Source organism: Panthera leo, chromosome C1, assembly GCF_018350215.1.
Source record: "Panthera leo isolate Ple1 chromosome C1, P.leo_Ple1_pat1.1, whole genome shotgun sequence".
Classification (NCBI taxonomy): domain Eukaryota; kingdom Metazoa; phylum Chordata; class Mammalia; order Carnivora; family Felidae; genus Panthera; species Panthera leo.
Genome location: NC_056686.1, coordinates 130,933,720 through 130,954,694, shown reverse-complemented (window position 1 = coordinate 130,954,694; position 20,975 = coordinate 130,933,720). Strand labels below are relative to the sequence as shown.

The following is a 20,975-nucleotide window of genomic DNA, read 5'->3' as shown; positions in this document are numbered from 1 at the left end:
TTATTCAACAAGCAATGGAGTGAGTACAAGGAAGCAAACAACACAAGGGATGCAACCAAAACATTAGATTCCAAGTGTTTGCTGGCAAATCTATTATTTAAGAATAAAAATAAGTCCATTTTCCCCAGGAAAGCTCTTTCTACAACAGGGGTTACACACTGGTGTTCCAGGAATGAAACAATGAAACCTAGCTGTAGAAAGATGTTTTTGGTTTTTGTTTGTTTGCTCATACTTTGTTGCTGTGGGTCTTTGCTCACAGATTGGGCAAGCCACATAAAAACTCAGGCTTTTATTTATTTATTTATTTTAATTTTTTTTATTTTTTAAGTTTATTTATTCTTGAGAGATAGAGACAGAGCATGAACAGGGGAGGAAAAGAAAAGGAGGGGGAGACACAGAATTCAGAATTCGAAGCAGGCTCCAGGCTCTGAGCTGTCAGCACAGAACCCGACACAGGGCTCAAACCTACAAACCGCAAGATCATGACCTGAGCCGAAGCCGGACGCTTAACCAACTGAGCCACCCAGGTGCCCCAGAAACTCTGGCTTTTAATTTCTTAGTAAAATCTTGAGATTTAGAAGTGAGACAATATGGTGGTGGTCACTTGGAGCCCATAAATTCTGGTTCACATGCTTTTCAGTTTATCAGGCTCTTCTACCAGTTTAATCCATGGTTTCCTGTGCATTTCAAGGAGCAGGTGCTGGCCGTGTGTATCAGTTCTGCTCCCTGGTACCTCCCACAATGCACAGAACAAGAGACTGAGGAGAATCTTTTTAGCAGTTTCAGTACATCTGAATGACAAAAGCTGCTAAAAGGTAGTTGAAGAGGAATATAGGTTGGAGGTAGATTTAAATGAGATGAATCAAGTCAAGCATTAACAAAAAAAAGAACACTGTCCCTGAAACTGTGGTAATATTGAGTGTCAACTACACTCAAATGTAAATAAATAAACAAACAAACAAACAAGAGAAGTCTATGTCTGGAAAATGTCAATGTATTGAAGAGTATATAATAGGTTCCGATAAGAAAACACACACACTCACACACACACACACACACACACACACACACACACACACTCTCAATATGTACAGAGCCCATTTAACTGGTTCTTTTTTTTTACAATTTCTTTTTAAGGTGGACTGTTAAGCAATATGCACAAATATAGTTACCCAAATTTAAGCCCATCCTTCTTTCCATACATATATAGTCACAAAATAATTAGCAAAATATACAAATAGGTATAAAAGAAAAATGAAGTGAGGCAAGTCCCAAAAGTTTTAGAAAGGAAAGGTAAAAACAGCAAACATTATGTTTGTTATTGAGTAAAAACCTTGACTTTTTCCCTTTCAGCAAAAAATTCCTCTTGCAACATGTATTCAGAGTTTGAGTGTGGAAATGGAGAGTGTATCGACTACCAGCTCACCTGTGATGGCATTCCTCACTGTAAGGATAAGTCAGATGAGAAACTACTCTACTGTGGTAAGTGTCCCATGTATGATGTCCTTGTTTCAGAGAGCAGTTTGTAATTATTTTTATAGTTTTTGGTTTGATTATCTCCATTTAGTTCATACGTATGATTTCCTGAATGTCTGTAATAATATGCAGGTCTAAGGCATAGATTTGGCTTTGTTCTTGTTCAAACAGGGCTCCTTATTTCCTATTCGGTACTCACGATACTCAGTGAAGAATTTCCCCATGGCTTTCTGTCTACAAAGTACAAATTTAAGAGCCTTTCTTTTTAGCTGTCTAGTTATTCATCATGTAGGAGTAAGTTTTAGGGTTACATTCCTAAAGTGTAAGTCAGAAATATTAGTTTTGGTAGATATTTTAAGTTTATTCTGCAGTAAAGTTTCACCATCAGTCAGCACATTGTTGAGTTGATATCAAAGTGTCATCCTTATTTTTGCCTCCTGGATTGGCCCAGGGCTAGTGTCTTTGGGTACAAGGGCTTATTGCCTTAGCTATCCTCCCCATCAAGCAGGGAGTTCTGCCAGCTGTACCTCTATAGGTGACACCAAGTGATGGTCAACATTTTGTTCTCTCTTGAGGGTAGAGATTGGCTTTTTGAGCCCAGCAAGCAACTGATGTTTACCTTCATCACAATATTTTTCCTGGAAGTTTGTGTATGTGTAATCATTAATAGTTATTGTAGCATTGTTCCAGCTTATTTCCAAAATGGTTTGATTTATTTTTGCACTGCAGTATAAGAGTGTTGATATTGTATGCTCTGTAAAATTCAGGAATATATATCTGGAATTTGGTTTCTACTTTTCTCCTTTGTTCTATAACCTGGATAATAATTATACCTAAGTGATCAAAGAGTGATTAAAATAAGAGGAAGATAGAGTTTGGGCAATTCACAGGCAGTTCTCTCTTTTATGTTGCAGAATCACACTCTCCGTTAAAATGATAGTCAGATGTAATTTGTCCATGATTGATCTATAACTGAAATCTTAGTGAATTTACCTCAACTGGCATATTCACTTGAATGAATGGTTATATTCTATACACTATGAAAATATTAAACTATATAAAAATATAATAATCAGCTTGCAATTCATATTTATTATGAATTGTCTTGAGAATATATTTCACATTATTTTTATCTCCTAAAAATATTCGTGTGAGCAGTGGTTGGCAAACTTTATCTGGAAAGGGTTAGTTAGTTAAGTAATGTAGGGTTTGTGGGCCAAAAGTGCTCTCTGTGAATTATCTTTATTTAAAAAACTTTTTTAAAACTTTTTAGAAATATAAACACCATTCTTAGAGCCAGAGCTATACGAAAACAGGCTCACAGGCTGCATTTGGCCTGTGGGATACACCCGTAGATGTAGATTTTAGGCTTTGGAGTTACACCTGAGGTTGCATTTATGTTCCTAAACCTACTAGTGTATGACTTGTAGGAGCAAGGGTACTTCTCTGTATTTTTATTTCTCACTACAAGACAAACCTAGTTTGAATGTTGATTCAGAACACTAAATAAACAAAAGTATATGTACATTTGCTCAATATAGAGCCTGGCACAAAATTAGTGTTCAGTAAATGGCAGTTATTATTATTGTAAGTGGTACCTTCTGCCCCAAATCAGAAAATACAGGAGACCCTCTTTTTTTTTTTTAATTTTTTAAAGGTTTATTCATTTGTCAGAGACAGAGAGAGGCAGAGCATGAGGGGGGAGGGGCAGAGAGAGAGGGAGACACAGAATCTGAAGCAGGATCCAGGCTCTGAGCTGTCAGCACAGAGCCCAACACAGGGCTCAAACTCACAGACCTTGAGATCATGACCTGAACTGAAGTCGGACACTTAACCGACTGAGACACCCAGGTGCCCCAGGAAACTCTCTTTAAGGTAAATACATTTAGAAAGCAATTATTATTATTCTTAGAAAATTTGGTAGACATTTTTCAATGTTTTTTTAAGTTTATTTATTTATTTTGAGAGAGAGAGAGAGAGAGCATGTGCACGCACACACAAGTCGGGGAGGGGCTGAGAAAGACGGGGAGAGAGAATCCCAAGCAGGCTCCACACTATCAGCACAGAGCTCCATGCAGGGCTCGAACTCACTAACTGTGAGATCACGACCTGAGCCGAAATCAAGAGTCAGATGTTTAACCAACTGAGCCACTCATATAATTTTTAAGGGAATTTACGGATATTTAGGTAACTCTCTGATTCACTGATTCAGGGATACATGTTTTGCCACTTATTTTTCTTGTTATAAAATCCTTACAGCATGCAGAAGAGATAGGAGATAGGTATTGAGAGTGTCTTTATGACTTTTGAGGTAGAGACTGATTTCTTGAGAAAGTTTAGTATGTTTATTTCCATGCTAGTGGACACAAATATAAGAAGCAATAATGTGAGTATAATTTGAAGAGGTCTCCAAGTATGAACACTGAAGTTAAAATACTTAGTCAAAAAGGTCTTTACTGAATATACCACTTGATAATGCATGAATATGCAAAGCTCTAATCTAGAGCTTTGATCCTGCACAGCACTTGTTTCATAGATACATGATCCAATTGTTATGAATGAGATCTCATCAGTGATTTTCTTTGTTTTAAAAATATCTCTGTAAGACATCCAGTTCTGTTTCTATTTTCATTTATAAGAAAACAGAAGCTGTCGACGAGGTTTCAAGCCCTGCTACAATCGTCGTTGCATTACGCATGGCAAGTTATGTGATGGTGAAAATGACTGTGGGGACAACTCTGATGAATTAGACTGTAAAGGTAAATATGTGCTGCTTCAGCCTAGGAATGTTATGATGCTGTTTCCTGAAATTTTCCATAGTGTGTCCCTGACAGCACAGTGGTTTCACCCTTTTGGTATATAGCACCTGCTAACATATATGGGCCACATTTTCGTAGATGCTGTTGGAGGGGAGTTATTAGAATTCATTGAAAATTATGACTATATTCTCTATTCTGATTTTTATCCCTTCACTCACTTCAAAACTCATGTCATTTCTTACATCTTCAGTTCTACCTCCTTGTTTATTGGACATTTCTACAAGAATGTGTAATACTGAATGTACTGCTCCAAAAATGCTCTCTTTCATTTCTCAATTCTCTGTTTTTCACATGAGTGTGTTTCATCATTTTCCTAACAACCAGACAGGAAAACTTGGATTCCTCTTTCCTCCATACTTTATCACCCACATGCCCATGCATCAATAAATCGTCTAATTCTTTGAAATATCTTCCCTTTCAATCTACCTTGAGCCTGGATTAACACAGCGTTCCTTATGTATGTATGTATGTATGTATTTAATATTGAGAGAGAGGGAGAGGGGGAGAGGGAGAGAGAATCCCAAGCATTCTCCACATTGAGTATAGATATATCCCATGACCCTGGGGTCTTTACCTGAGCTGAAACAAAGAGTCAGAAACTCAATTGACTGAGCCACCCAGACACCCCAACACAGCAGTCCTTTAACTTGTCTCCCTGCATATACTCTTTCCAGTTAATGCAATTGTTGTTAATCATGCTATAATGTTTTATTTAACTTGTTCTTACAGTGATTACTGGGACAGATAAGCAAACCAGACTACCTGGGACAAAACCTTAGCCCCAACCCCAATACTGACTCTGTCTTTGGATAAAATACTTAACCAATCTGTGCCTCAGTTTCCCAAGCTATAAGAAAAGAGGCAATAATTAAATGAGTATATTAAAAGCTCAGAACAGAACTCGGCATATAGTAAATGCTATATAAGGATTCACCTTGTATTTTTAATCATAGACATGATAATGAATCACAAATGGAGTCCTGGTGTTTACAGAATAAACAACAAATGTTTTAGTCTGACATTTAAGGCCTCCTAAAATCTGGACCCAAAAGAATTTTCTAAACCAATTTTCCTTTAAAAATCTTCATTCACTGAACACATTTCATTGGGTACAATGCATTAAGGATGAACACATAAAATTAATAAGTCATCTGCCTGTTCTTTAGGAGTTCAAACTGCAAGTGAAAGATAGTAATTTACAGATGAAGATTTATATCAAGTACTATAATTGCACATATAAGAATACCAAGTTTTTCTTGGGGGAGTGGGTTGGAATAAGGTATAAATAAGGTGGAATGATCAAAATAGAAGGTAATTCCAAGTAGGGAGACTAATATTGAAAGCTGCAAATAATTTGATATGGTCAGAGCCTGATTGCATACTGGCAAGTGGTTTAGAAAAAATGAGACAAATTAGAGGAAGGAGCCATGACTTGAAGATGTATTTTGACCCATTTTAAGGAACATAAACTTCACCTTGTAGTCACCAGAAAGTCAGTGAAGGTTTAAAGGAAATCCAATATAATCAAATTTATATTTAAAAAAAAAAAAAAAGAGGAAAAAAAACCACTTTGATTGTGAAAATGAAAACTATAATACTGACATCAGAAAGATAAAACAGGAGGCTATCACAGCAGCCAAATATGAGATTAAGAGGAGAGAGACAGATACAACAAATTTTAAAAGGTTTATCTCGGGTAATAATCCCAGAGAAAGCATAGGAAAGAATAGATGCGTTTTGTGAGCTTTTGTTTTTGTTTTTGTTTTTAAATTATTATTTGTGTTTCATTATTTTTTAAATTTATTTTTATAGGTCTTTTGTTCACGTGGGATAGGAATAAGATAATATTTGCGTTCTGAGAGGGGAGCACCTGTAGACATTCAGATGGAACTGTTCCAAAGACATTTAGATAGATGTAGAGCTGGGGCTCCAGTAGTATATTTAGAAGAGAAGTGTTTATTTTGAACTCATTACAGAGAGAAAGCTCAGAGGATGTATGGAGTAATAGTTGTAGGGGAGTACATCAGAATTGCCTATTGAAAAAAAAAAAAAAAAACTAAATATACTAATAACGCAAAAAAGGAGAATCAGATCACAGGACTAATAGAAAGATCTTCAGGGGCGCCTGGGTGGCGCAGTCGGTTAAGCGTCCGACTTCAGCCAGGTCACGATCTCGCGGTCTGTGAGTTCGAGCCCCGCGTCAGGCATCTGGGCTGATGGCTCGGAGCCTGGAGCCTGTTTCCGATTCTGTGTCTCCCTCTCTCTGCCCCTCCCCCGTTCATGCTCTGTCTCTCTCTGTCCCAAAAATAAATAAAAAAAAACGTTGAAAAAAAAAATTAAAAAAAAAAAAAAAAAAAAAAAAAAGAAAGATCTTCATAGGAAATTGTTATTATTTTTTACGAAGGGAGAATCAGTTAGCATTGTAAAGTGTTATGGGGAAGGCAAGAAGCCAGGCATAGACTAGAGGGTCATTGAACTTGGCAAATAGGAGATAATTTCTTGGTAACCTTCGTTGGGAGTCAGTTCAGTGGTAAAGAACAATTGTAAAGAACAGCCAAATTTCATTGGGTTGGAGCAGAAAATGTATGGTGAAGGAGTAAATACAGTGAAGAATACTATTTTTAGAAAAGACTGATGGTTGGGGTGCCTGAGTGGCTCAGTCAGTTAAGCGTTCAATTCTTGATTTCGGCCCAGATCATGATCTCACGGTTGGTGAGTTCAAGTCTCACGTGAGGCTCTGCGCTGACAGGTCTGAGCCTTCTTCAGATTCTCCATCTCTCTCTCTCTCTGCACCTCCCCTGCTCTTGTTTTATCTCTCTCTCAAAAATAAATAGACATTTTTTTAAAAGAAAAGATTGATGGTAAAGGAAAGATGTGAAGTCCAGTTGCTATGAGAAGGTTATGCAAAGTTGTGGAAGAGGACAGAATGTGCACAAATAATTTGTCACTAGAAAAGGGTTAAGAAGTTACTCTGCCATCTTAGACCATAAGACTTTGGCCAAACACTTGAGTAGCTTACTATTTAAGGTTGACCCTGTAGCTTAGGAAGACCCAAATACTTTTGCAGACTAAATCAACTGTTATTTCAGACTGCATATAAAATATCAAAAATGATAAAGTATAGTAAGATACTGGGATAAGTGTAGGGAAATGGATAAGTGTTTGGAAGAAAGGAGGACACCAAACTATAAGTAGACCAAAAAAAAAAGTATGTTTTATTATTTTTTTGCAGGCAGGAAGTGAGAATATAATAAAGACTTTAAGCTAGGATAAAGATAAAAATATCAAAATAGAATGTGAAGGAATTGAACAATAGATACGAAAAGTAGATTTTACAACAAAATTCATAAAAGGAACTGTGGGAAGTTAATAACTTACTGGGGATTTTCTTGAAAAATGAAAAAAAAAAAAACATTTTTTCAAAGGTGGTAAACAAATTAGTCCATGAGTTGAAGTTTATGAAACAGAGTACCTAGTACATGGTAGGTGTATGCCAAATTCTTATGTTGCTGGGGGAGCAGTAAGTCTTCCAACAAATATAGATAGATTTTATTGTGCCTAATGTTATCATTACCAGCTGCTGAATAACAATAAAAATAACTCACAATGTTATTTCCCCTTTCTTAGACTAAACTTTTGATTTCTGTGTTATAACTATCTCAGTCTTGTACTTGGACAAGAACTACTGCATTTATGAATCAAGTTTCAGTCAAGACTTTTCTTTTGTGATAATAATAATGTAAAAATCATAACTATTGGATATCTTAAAAACAACAACTAAAACGTATGCCTTGAAATTCTTCCTGTGTAATATAGGATGCTTGAAACTAAGAGCGCTCATGAAAACTCATATACTTTATTACTAGCTAGAAATTAATAGATTTAAGTAAGCAAAGTAGCTCCTTTAGGATAAACAAATGGGTACCTTTTTAGATGAGATTATTTATTACAGTTACATCTGTGGATTTGATTTTTCCCTCATATTAATTTTATTCACATAGTGTCCTTGTAGGGCACATTTCACATCCTAGGGAAAGACTTTCTGGGTCTATATCCCATAAGCCAATTTATCTTATAAGTCAGTAATTCAGATGCATAGCCATCCAGCAAATGGAACCTTATCGTACCTAAAAAATAATGAAATTTGAAAAGGAACATGTAAGGGCTCAGGGACAATGGAAAAGGAGTTCTCTCTCCAAGTGTTTTCTTCCAGATACACCTTCTCTGTTTCTATAGTCAGTGCAACATGTGGATGCAGTGCTTTGTTATATATATACATGTGCACACGTGGGCACTCACACCTGCGTGCATGCATGCACACACACACACTTGTGCTACCTATTACTTTTTTTTAAATTTTTAATGTTTTTTATTTATTTTTGAGAAACAGAGAGAGTGCAAGCCAGGGGGAAGGGGACAGAGAAAGGGAGACACAGAATCCAAAGCAGGCTCCAGGCTCTGAGCTGTCAGCACAGAGCACAACATGGGGCTCGAACCTGCCAACGGTAAGATCATGACCTGAGCTGAAGTCGGATGTTTAACCAACTGAGCTACCCAGGTGCCTCCAGTACTTTTTAACATAAATAAAGCAAGACATGAAAAATATAAATTAGTACAATAAAAAGTCAATATACACAGAGACAGTTTGATAGGCTATGGAGAGAGGCTACGGTGGAATCATCTGTAAATTACTTGAAGTATTTTACACTTTTTTTCTTTGGTTTAGATCTTAATAGTAATTAATCTTTCTTTCTTTCTTTCTTTCTTTCTTTCTTTCTTTCTTTCTTTCTTTCTTATTCCACAAGGCAGAAAATCTGTTTACAGAGTGGAAATGGATATTATAAGGAATTAGTTTTAGTTTCTTCTCTTTTTGAAGAGAAGCAAAACCCTAAATCCTTGTAAATCTTTTATTACTGCCCTGAGAGTTTTAGACATCAGGCTACCTGGCAGGGTGGAAGGAGATAACCTGAAGAATTGTTCAGAAAGTTTGTCATTCCGTATTCCTCTTCTGGTTGTGTGAGAGGTTGTGTGAATAGGTTCGGGGAGAGTACATGATATCCTTCCTTCTCTCCCAATTGAGATGGGTCTAATTACTCCCTTTGGGAAGTACATGAACTTGCCTGGGCCACTTGGACACCTTTAGGTGGACTGGAGAGCTAAGTAGTTCTAAGGCTACCTAAAGGAGAGGAAACTGGTGATTGTTTTTTCATAAGTTCACAATAAAACTTTGAAGAATCCACAAACAATACGCTAAAGGAAGAGATAAGCATGCCTATAGACGAAATCATCATTCCTTCTGGGTTTGCATACCTTTAGAGCCTAAGCAGTAAGTTAAATAAAAGATGTGGTTTGAAAGTAAACAGAAGAGATATGACAGCAAATTTAATGTTTTCTTTCTTTCTTTCTTTCTTTCTTTCTTTCTTTCTTTCTTTCTTTCTTTCTCTTTCTTTCTTTCTTTCTTTCTCTTTGTCAGCTTCCCTGTGCTGCAGGCTGGGCAGGGAAGTTGGAAGAGAAAACATTGACTTAAGTTATTTATAACAAGTGTCCTAAAAACCACAGAAAGACTAATCGATCTTATATCTTTCCTATCTCATTAAATATTTTAACTGACACAGACAAAAGAAAGTGTCTGGAGCAGGAAAATTAAGAAAGTATATGAGGGGAAGAATGGTTTTATTCCCTCTTACTGCTGCTTTGATCCACATTCCCTGTCAGATCTTCCTTTGTAGTATCTCATTGCTATTCCTGGTGTGGCTGTGCTGTTTTCACTCACATTTTGCAGGCTTCCTTCTCCTTTTGGACTATCTGGAGGGAAAAGTCTAGTATTTCTCACTTGGCTTATCTTTATTTGGACTACATTATTTTCTTTTCTCTGTTTTTCGGGACTTTTAGCCTGAGGAAAAATTGACAGAAAGCTTTCATATTCACTTGACAAATTAGAGATTCCAGTACATTTCTCCCTCAAAAATTACCCGAAGGGTGAAACACATTTCAATACTTGACTGACCAAAACAAAGTGGGGAAGAAATATAGTTGAAGGAACATAGCAGAAGACGTTTTGGCAGAAGAGGCATTTGCTTACCTGTTTACTAAAGTTCCTGTGGTTCCCATGGACTCCTCCCATCTCCCTCTCCTTCCTTGCCTACAGATGCTGGAGATATTAATCCCCACAACCACCTTGCTTCTACTGCGTATGAAATGCTGCAACCACTTAGTATGTCCAATTTCAGTGTGACTTAACATCCTAGTTAACCCTCCGATGGTTCCCAAACTCTACACCAAGTTATAGACTCTGTGGAGAGAGGATTTGAAGTAAAGGTACAGTCTTCCTATTTGCACATTGCACCTACTCTAATAGGTCTGCCTGGTCCTCCTCACCAAGATTCATTAGCCATATTTTTTATTGGAAAGTGGAAGAAAACACACATCCTACAAATATTCTACCCTCTGCCCAGTTTTCCTGACCCCCTACCTCATCCTTTTGCCCATGTGTTTCTTTTAAATATTATCTCCTAACACCTCTTTTCAACTTCAAAGTTATAGTGTGTTTTCATCTAGTCAGATTTCCTGTCCTTTCTTTCCTCTTCTCAGAATACCATCTAAAACTGGGTTCCACTTGCTCCACATTCCTACTCTTCTCGCATTCTTTACATGCACTTCCACCTGAGAGCCCCAGTACAATTATTTTTGAACCTCCATTACGGTGACATTGCTGGATCTCGAGTCCTCTTAACTGTGTGAGATGCCACCCCCATGTTCACGGAGTTATAATTTGCCTCTTCACTCTATCTGCCGCCAATCCCCACTCAGATGGGCTCCCTGCCACATATACAGAGGATTCTCTGTGGAAGTTTGGGGAGAGATGGAGGTGGTGGAATGAGTTGTGATTGTGCCTATTGTGATTGTTCTGGCATCCTTAAACTCTGTGAGTATCAGATGGAAACCCAGGGGTATTATGAGATAATCTTTTTAGATTTGTCTGGGAATATTACCACTGTCTAGGATGTTGGGTTTTTTTTTTTTTAATCTTTAAGGATTAACTTTAAGCAGAATGTGAAGTAAGATACTAAAAAGCAGACATTAAATACATCTCCTCAAGTAATTCTTAAACATCCTAAATTTAGTACCAATAATTTAATTAACATTATGCAATTACATGTACCATGTTTCAAAATAATCAAATCATAAGAAATTTTAAAATAAAAAATTCAAGGAAGTCTCTAGTTAAGCATTTACATAGCATTCATTATTCTGTCAGCCAATGTACCAGGAAGCAGGACAATTGATAATATCTTTGCTTTGTGTAGAATGGAAGCATATGGGTTTAAATACCTTGTAATACAGCACTATTGAAATTTGAACCCTGTCTTCTCAATAAAGGCACTATACAGGATCTTTTGGAATACAACTTCTTAATAGGAGATTCTGATAGATAGCAAAGTAAGAAACAAAATATAAATGCTTGTCATGATTGCTTTCTATGTTATATATTCCATTTGCTGTTTCTATTGAAAAAAATATTGAATGTAAAATGTAATTGAAAGGAATATGGAAGAGTTTTTGCTTTTGTAGATGTAAAAGAAGAATATCTTTTTTTTTTCCTGTTTGGAACAGTGTATTTATTTCTATTCATAATAGCATTATCTGTTTCATATGATAAGATGTTATTTTTAATGAAGAAAACACTGAGGCAATTATAATTGTAAATTGTAAATAAAACATTTATTCTAATCATCATTTAAGCACAAATAAGGATACAATTGCAAGATACAATTAAATATAATAAGAACAGTGCATTATGAAATACAAATGACACATACACCCTTGAGTAAAATTTGCATATTTTAAGGTGGCATTTTAACCATTTACAATTGATATAATTTCTATTTATAATTAAATGGGCTCTTTAAAATATCAACACTAGTAAAAGTGGCATAATCAAAGAGCCCTTCAGGTTGTACATTTACATAAGCCACCTGTGGAAATTTGAATTTGGAATAAAATTCTCACCTAAGTTAATCTAATGTACATAGTATGTCATGCACCTGTTCACAACATATTGCTAGAAACCATTGTATGGTAATGAATGTGTGAGCAAAGTAGAAAGGAATATATGATTAAGCATAAGCTATTCTGTATAAGGTGTAGATAATGACAGTAGCATATTGAAACTGATTCTCATCTAAGCATAGCAGGGAATTGGAAAGCCATACTTACTAACAATAGAGACAAGTCATACCACATTTATGCTTCTGAGAACGAGGGATTCATATTTCCTATAGCAGATATTAGTGATATGGCTGTGTAAAGGAGTAGAAAATGGCATGGATGACTTTCTAGCATTGCTGAGCTATTTCCTCTGAGTAATAAAGCAAATGCTCAGTGGTTGCTCCATCTCAGTGTCTCTGGCTGGCTGTCTGCTCTTTTCATCAAAGTCGACTTCCACTTCTTTGCAACCAGATTCTGAATTCCCTATACTAACTCAATTAGACATTTGCTTAGTGTTACAACCGTGTACTTTTGAAATTGGAAGGAGAAAGAATTTCTCAGCAACATGCAGTTTTTTTGTTTGTTTTTGTTTTTGTTTTGTTTTGTTTTGTTTTTTTGGTATGTTGGCTTAGTGCTGCACTTATATTATCATGGGAACAAGGCACAGTCCTTGCGTTCATGGAGCTTACAACTTAGTGGGGGAGCAGATACATAGACAGGCTATTGCAATGAGGTATTTTAAGTACCACAACGGAGAGAATAGGTGTGCTACAGGGAAGACGTATGAGACTTCTAACCCAAGCTTGCAAAGGTGGGAGCCATGGGTTAAGTTTGACTTCCCAGAGTTAAAAAAGTAGAACCAAACAAAACTATGTGAATTAATTGAAATACATACCTTCCCCGACTTATAATGCAGTTATGTCCTGATACACCCATCATAAGTTGAAAATATTGTCAGTCAAAATGCATTTAATACACCCACCCTATCAAATGTCATAGTTTAGCCCAGCCTACCTTAAACATGCTCAGAACACTTACTTACATTAGGCTATAGGTGGGCAAAATCATCCAACAAAAATTCAATGTTATAATAAAGTATTGTGTATCTTGTATAATTTTGTGACTACCATACTGAAAATGAAAAACACAATGGTGTCTGGGTACAGAATGGTTGTAAGTGAATTGGTTGTTTACCCTTGCAATCACGTGTCTCACTGGGAGCTGTGGCTCCCTGCTGCTGCCCAGCATCAAGAGAGAAAGTATCATCATATTGCGGATGTTTAGCTCAGGAAAAGATCAAAATTCCATATTTGAAGTATAGGTTCAACTGAAAGTGTATGGTTTTCACACTCTCATAAAGCCAAAAACTCATTTCGAACCATGGTAAGTCAGAGACCATCTGTACTCAGAATGTTAGAGCAAGAAGCCGCTTTTGTCTCATCTATCCATTTCTTTATTTACCTGTTTTTCCAGTTTCAACCTGTGCCTCTGTTGAGTTTCGTTGTGCAGATGGGACATGCATTCCAAGATCAGCACGATGCAACCAGAACATAGATTGTGCAGATGCTTCAGATGAAAAGAATTGCAGTAAGATATTCCACTACCTTTTGTTTGTTCCTCCCTGGGTACCTTTGGCATTCCATGGAGCACTGCCCAATGTTTCACTGAACCTTGTCCAGAATTGATGTGTAATTAACCCCTGTTGTGTAGGATAATTGCATTTTTATCTCTTCAAATGAGGTTAACTTTTCTTGTTTCTGTGACCTACATAGAAGGCTCATAATCTTTGCAGATGAGGTGTTTTTCATTTTCTGTTTACCTCCTTACAGATAATACAGATTGTACACATTTCTATAAACTTGGAGTGAAAACCACAGGGTTTATAAGATGTAATTCTACCTCACTGTGTGTCCTGCCAAGTTGGATATGTGATGGGTCTAACGACTGTGGGGACTACTCAGATGAATTAAAATGCCCAGGTAATTCTAGAAAGAAAAAAGTCTTTGCCTTGAGATTTAGAGTCTCATTGTATACAATAAATTTGTGAAACTTTATTTTTGATATCCAGTGGTTAGGATTAAAATTTAAATAATGTAGACTAAATTACAGGAAACCATCCTCTTCCAAACATGCCCCTTGATGTTTTTTAATGAGTTATGAAATGATGCTCAAGAAATCTGTTCTGTATTTGGATCAATTTCCTTTGAATGTTCAATTCGTCATTAATCCTCTTAAAGTTGGTGATTAAGTCTTAAAATGTGTGATCTCTAAAGTTTCCATGGAAGTATTACATAGTGAGAAAAAAAATATTCATGAACTAAAGGGGGAGAGACAATGTTTCTCACCACTGGCTTTATTCAATGTCATACAGTTTGTATTGTCATGTTAGGCTGTTTGATGAAGTTTACACAATCTTTTGACATAGTAGCATGAGTAACACTTATTTTCACTGGATCAAGGTCAGAAAGGCATATTTATATCTGACTTTTTAACCATTTTTGCAAACATAAGCTCTTTCAGATTGTCATCTGCATTCTTAACAGAATGCTTTCCATTGAAAAGTGCTGTTCCTTTCTAAGTATTTGAGAAAACAAATCTAAAAAAAAAATATAAGAAGTAAAGGTGTTAAATTACTATAACTGGAAATAGATATGCTTTATAGGAAACTATTTCAGTAGTTTCATGACTACCATACTGAAAATGAAAAGCAGAATGGTGTCTGGGTACAGAAGGGTTGTAAGTGTATTGGTTGTTTACCCTTGCAATCACGTGTCTCACTGGGAGCTGTGGTATTTCCTCCTTCTTACCCTGTTGCCATACTCACTTTTTCCATGTTTAGTTAACATGCAAGTTTTAAAAAATATTTTAGGAAATTATATTCATAGGTATTCTATGCAGCAGTATACACACACGCACACCCAATCTCTAGTGTCGAACGATATTCTTAATAATTCATAATCTATCACTTAATTTGCATTAGCAGATTCCTTTTATTTTTGTGTTTTCCTGCTCAACGATTTGTAACATTCTTGATATCATTTTTGTTCCTTCTGTGTTTGAAAGGCTAGCTGCATCCTAGGAGGAACTGGAGAACTTTTCCGGTTCTATGGAGAACTTTTATATGCACTTGTGACTGTGGCTCACCGCAACTCTTCCACATTTTACTTTTAATCACATAAGACGTTTTAAAAGAAATATACTAACACTGATTTAGACTCATGGACCCTGGGTGTCTAGATTCATAATCTGTTGTTCTTTCTACAAAAATTACCTCATTATGGCTGTAGTTAATTTTTAAAATTAACTTGAAGGCAGCATGTAATAGATACTCATTAAAACTTACACATATATAAAAACTTTGTGGCCTTTATATATTTCTAATATTAACAAATTATTTTTAAAGTTTACTTTTAACATTAATAAAGAATTATACTCATAGTGGGCAAGAAGGAGAGGGGAGCTACATAGACTGATGAGACAGGTAGATTGGACAGACTGGAAGCCAGTAATAGGTCAGGCTAAACACCTTAGGTGATATCTAGACAATATCCTAAGAAAAAGTAAGACATAAATCACATGATTTTTCAGTTTAGTGGTGAATTCTGTCAAAAATTTTATTTTCATTTTCAATTAAATATACAAAATTGGCATTTGAAAAAATAAAATGGGATTGTTATCTTAATACAGTCACAACGGATTATTGTCGTATGATTATTATAGTGTGAATGGATTATTATATTGTGATGTATATTCTAAGGTTTCCTTCCAAATTGGCTATGAGCCAGTCTAAAACTATGTAAACCTAAAGGTACAAGGGGACCTTGTAGAGAAAAACCTAATTTAGTAGAGAAAAATCTAATATTTTATATGCTCTCTTAGAAGTGATAATAACAAGAGGCGCCTGGGTGGTTCAGTTGGTTACGGCTCACGTCATGATCTCACAGTTCATGGGGTTGAGCCCTGCATCAGGCTCTGTGCTGACAGCTTGGAGCCTGGAGCCTGCTTCAGATTCTGTGTCTCCCTCTTTCTCTCTGCCCCTACCCCACTCATGCTCTATCCCTCTGTCTCTTAAAACAAATAAATAAACATTGAAAAAGATGCAAAAAAAAAAAAAAAAAAAAAAAGAAATGATAATAACAATACTCCACAGTCTACAAAATATGTAATTTACAAAGTAACTTTGCATGCAGATACTTATTCTCAAGATATTTATGTAAGAGATAACATTTTTAGAGATTCCATTGTAAATTGTTTTTCTTTTTAAAGTACAGAATGCTTATATAAACCTTGTCAAAGCATACTCTGAATACAAGACAATAGGAACACCCAGCCCACACTTTCTCAGTAAAGACCCACTAATGTTTTTGTAATGTTATTCATCTTTATGAATATAGAATTACAGATATTTTCCACCAAAAATGATTCTTTAGCCTTAGTCCCATTCACTTCATAATTATCTGTTTTATTTTGTTTTGTTTTATTTTGTTCTATTTTGTTTTATTGTTTTGTTTTATTTTATTGTATTTTATTTTAATTAATGGTACTCCACATTATTTGTATTTAACAAATTTTTCCATTATCTTTTTTCTGATCCAGGATCCAATCCTGTGTTGGATTTGATTATCATATCTTCCTAGTCCCTTCTGGTCTGTGCCAGTTTTTGTTTTGTCTTGTTTTAGTTTTTCCTTGGTTTTCATGACCTTGACATTCTTTTGTATATGTATATGTATATGTATATGTATATGTGTGTGTAATATATATAAATGAAAATAATTAATGTTTATTTTTGAGAGAGAGAGAGAGAAAGTGCAAGCAGGGGAGGGGCAGAGAGAGATGGAGACCCAGAATCCAAAGCAGGCTTCAAGCTCTGAACTGTCAGCACAGAGCCCAACACAGGGCTTGAATTCATGAGCCATGAGATCATGACTTGAGCCAAAGTCAGATGCTTAGCCAACTGACTTTGCCACCCAGGCGCCCCTAATATATATAAAATTTTATTTTAAGTAGGCTCCACACCCAATGTGGGGCTTGAACTCATGACCCTGAATCAAGAGTCTCATGCTCTACCAACTGGACCAGCCAGACTCCCATGACCTTGACATTCTTGAAGAGACCATCTCAGCTTTCATTTAAGATTTTTTGTTACTTATCTCTTCCAGTTTCCAGAGTATTACTGTTTTATTATCTACCTAACATTGTGGAAGCTAAGATTAATTTAAATTATTTAACATTACATTCTGTATTTTATCACAGTTCAAAACAAACATAAATGTGAAGAAAACTATTTTGGTTGTCCTAGTGGAAGGTGTATTTTGAATACCTGGATATGTGATGGTCAGAAAGATTGTGAGGATGGACTTGATGAGTTCCACTGTGGTGAGACATTCTATCTTGTTCTGTGACATTCTTTTTCTGTATGCCTTATTACTACTTATATGCTGATGTTCTCTTTTTTACATAGGAATTTTATAAAAAATGTTGCTAATTGATTTTAACAATTTTCATTTTTATTAAATATTACAAAATGATAAAAATTAAAATAGAACAGAACTTATAATAAAGAATAACAGTCTCCTGTCCCAGCCTTTTATTTTAACATTAATGGTTATCTTTATCAATCTAAATGGTACACCTTTATTTTCTGACTTATTAACTTGAAATGCTAATATATTTACTTTCTGCTATAAAAAATAAGGTTTTAGTTCACACTACTCATTATACTCTGCCTACCTATTAACATTGTTATTCTAAATGTTTCTATTAATTACATGTATTGTTTTAAATAGTTTACTTAAATTTGTATTTCCTCAAATTCTCATCTCTCAGCATCTAACCTCCTAATTTCTCATGTGTACATTTCATTTTACTTGGCAAGGCAAGACAGCACTTTGAAAATTTATTTTATAGAATTTATGGATTTTGTAATTTCTAGGCCAAAGAAATTTTCTACAGGGAAACAAAGCATATATTCATTATTTTCATTTAACACAAATAACGTACACTGTGGTGAATAGACAAAGTAGAGGAAAAGATTAAAAATGGATCTTCTATGAAATGTCAAACTCCTCTAAAAGTAAATGTCATCATGAAATATGAAGGTGCATTTTGTTTGATTAAGATGCTATATATCTTTACATTAGAGCCAGATTCTGAACAGGATTAACAGAGAACTTTACAAATAGTTTATGTAGATTCATAGTTTCTGGACAGGAAGCCATTATACGGTTGTACTTTCTTTAGTTTCATTTTTTCCAGGCTTCAGTTTTTCTAAACTCTTTTCAACAAGTCTTCTAAGTTAATATTTTAAATAAAGATGCAAGGTTATTAAATAATTTATAGGATCAAAATCAAATGTCTATTTTTATTCTCGTTTACATTTGGAACACTTGAATTTGGAAGGGTTTTATTTTGGATTTTGCCTGGTAATAAATAGGCTGAGTGGAGGAATAGGCCAAGGGTGAAGGAGAAAAATCACAAACCTGACTTTGGAAATAAATGGAGTACACTATTATAAATGCATAATTTGGTAGTAAAATACAAGCCACCATGCCAATGAATTTGGATGTTATTAGTCAGCCTTAAGTGTCCCTAAGAGAGAAAAGTAAAAACACTTAAGGTTTAGTAGGTAGGGGTGTAAAACTGGTGGCTTGTCTTTGAGCTAAAAGCCCCTTAGTCACCTCATCATTATAAACAAACATATATGCTGGTGAATATAGCACATTGTAATCTTGCCTTAGAAGCATTTTTTTCTCTAGTTGTTCAAAAATCAATTAAAAATTAGGACGGATGACTAGACAACACTTGGAATATTTGTTTTATATCTATGTACCAGATGTTGAATTTTTTAATGACACCCTGGAATATATATTTAGGGGAGAGTGGCCAGCATAATTCTGTGAAAATTCTGTGGGAGGAAAAATGTTGCATAACCTGAACACTCAGCGGGAATAAGCAGGCTGTTGTCAAAATTTTATAGAGCTGTAGTAGAGAAGAGAAATTTGGCTTGTTTTATTATAAGACAATTGATTTTAGCAAAATCTAAAGGAAGGACTTTCTCACTGTCAGATCTATCCTAAGATGGTCTCACATGATTTTTTTTTCTATTGCATCTAAAGCAAACATTTTTGTTTGTTGTCTAGATTCTTCTTGTTCTTGGAACCAATTTGCTTGTTCTGCACAAAAATGTATATCTAAACACTGGATTTGTGATGGAGAGGACGATTGTGGAGATGGATTAGATGAAAGTGATAGCATTTGCGGTGAGTTGTTTCTTTTGTGTTCTCGTTCAATTCTTAGGCATATGATATATGTGCACTACAATTTTAGAGCAATCAAAAACATGAAACTCTGTTTTCTACTCTGTTAAATTTAATTTAAATTTACATATACATTTCCATGTAGCTGGTTTTATTATTTTAATGACAACCTGTCGTTCTACTATTTTTACATACACAGTTATTCAGTTTTTAGGATTTTTCCTGAATATTCACAATGAATACATTTGCAAATTTTATTTTTTTTTAGTATTCAATTACTTCTTTGGAATAGATCTCAATGACTGAGAATACTTGGATCAAATAATCAAACATTTTTCATGCCTCATGATATGTATTGCTAAGTGGCCCTCAAAAATATACTGATTTGCACTGTCACAAGCTACCCACACTATTTATGTTTGTATATATGTATTATAGTGATTGTTATTAGTGGATTGTTTTAAATAGATAGTAAAGAAGGGGGATATTTATGCGTTTTTAAGTGTACTTCAATAAACAGCTTTCTAGGATTAGAGATAGAATGTCCCACTATGTATCAACTACATAGCCAGTGTAATTGCTTTCAAATAATCACAAACATTTAACAAATAACTTAAATGTGATTATTAGCTTAATTTTTTCAAGGGGAAAAAGAAGGAAGTGATCTAGTCTGTATAAATTTATTACAAATGGACAGCCATTCTACTATTTATTTATGTGTCTTTGTGTTTATCTTTCTGATCTGTTTCTATTTGCATGTTTGTATTATAGGCATAAAATCTTTACTCATTGCATTAGCCCTATTTCATAGCTTTTATCATCCTTATTTTAGAGAGAAAAGGACCTGAGTCATAGAATAAGGTGCATGTACAGAGTTAGGTGTACTTAACACCATTTTTAAATTTCAGTAGTTGTGGCCTTTTAGGTCACTTCCATTGAGACAGGTTGCTAGGATTTTATACTATTCAAGTTGTTCGTAAACAACATAAAATTAGAGATGTCCCCTGAAAGCAGGCAATTTATTTTCTTGTATTTTAGCCACCCCAAATCTATCTTTTGTTTACATAGCTGAAACAGTTATGTGGCAGACAAATACAGAAGGATCACTGTAGAAAAGCTCTGAAAGGAAAAAGAAATCAGTAATCAATTAGATGTTTCACCAGTGGCTTTTAACTACTTTTTCCTCTTTGCTATTGATTTTGTTTTAATTTTAACAAAAGAATCACCTACTTGCAATGAGGTGAGCATGTTGCCAGTCACTAAAATCATCTTGGATTTGACCTTTTGTTTCACCCTACACCAAAGTGCTCAATTGATACCTCTGTCTTTTCTGAGTGGACACAGCAAAATAGAAGGTATAAAGCTTATGCAATCATACATAGCTGAATTATCCCACATCTGCATTTTTGCTACCTATTAAGAGGGTACAAAAAAT

The 20,975-nt window shown here is 35.1% G+C and overlaps 1 protein-coding gene across 1 annotated transcript in view; it reads left to right on the top strand.

Annotated features, from left to right (window-relative positions):
* The window catches only part of LRP1B (LDL receptor related protein 1B), a 1,882,572-nt gene that overhangs the window by 1,582,568 nt on the left and 279,029 nt on the right, over positions 1 to 20,975 (top strand). The window contains exons 46-51 of the mRNA XM_042948663.1: positions 1,354 to 1,482; positions 4,116 to 4,235; positions 13,758 to 13,871; positions 14,114 to 14,263; positions 17,538 to 17,660; positions 19,424 to 19,543. Of these exons, the coding sequence (XP_042804597.1) occupies positions 1,354 to 1,482; positions 4,116 to 4,235; positions 13,758 to 13,871; positions 14,114 to 14,263; positions 17,538 to 17,660; positions 19,424 to 19,543 (756 nt within the window). The remainder of the gene's footprint in view (positions 1 to 1,353; positions 1,483 to 4,115; positions 4,236 to 13,757; positions 13,872 to 14,113; positions 14,264 to 17,537; positions 17,661 to 19,423; positions 19,544 to 20,975) is intronic.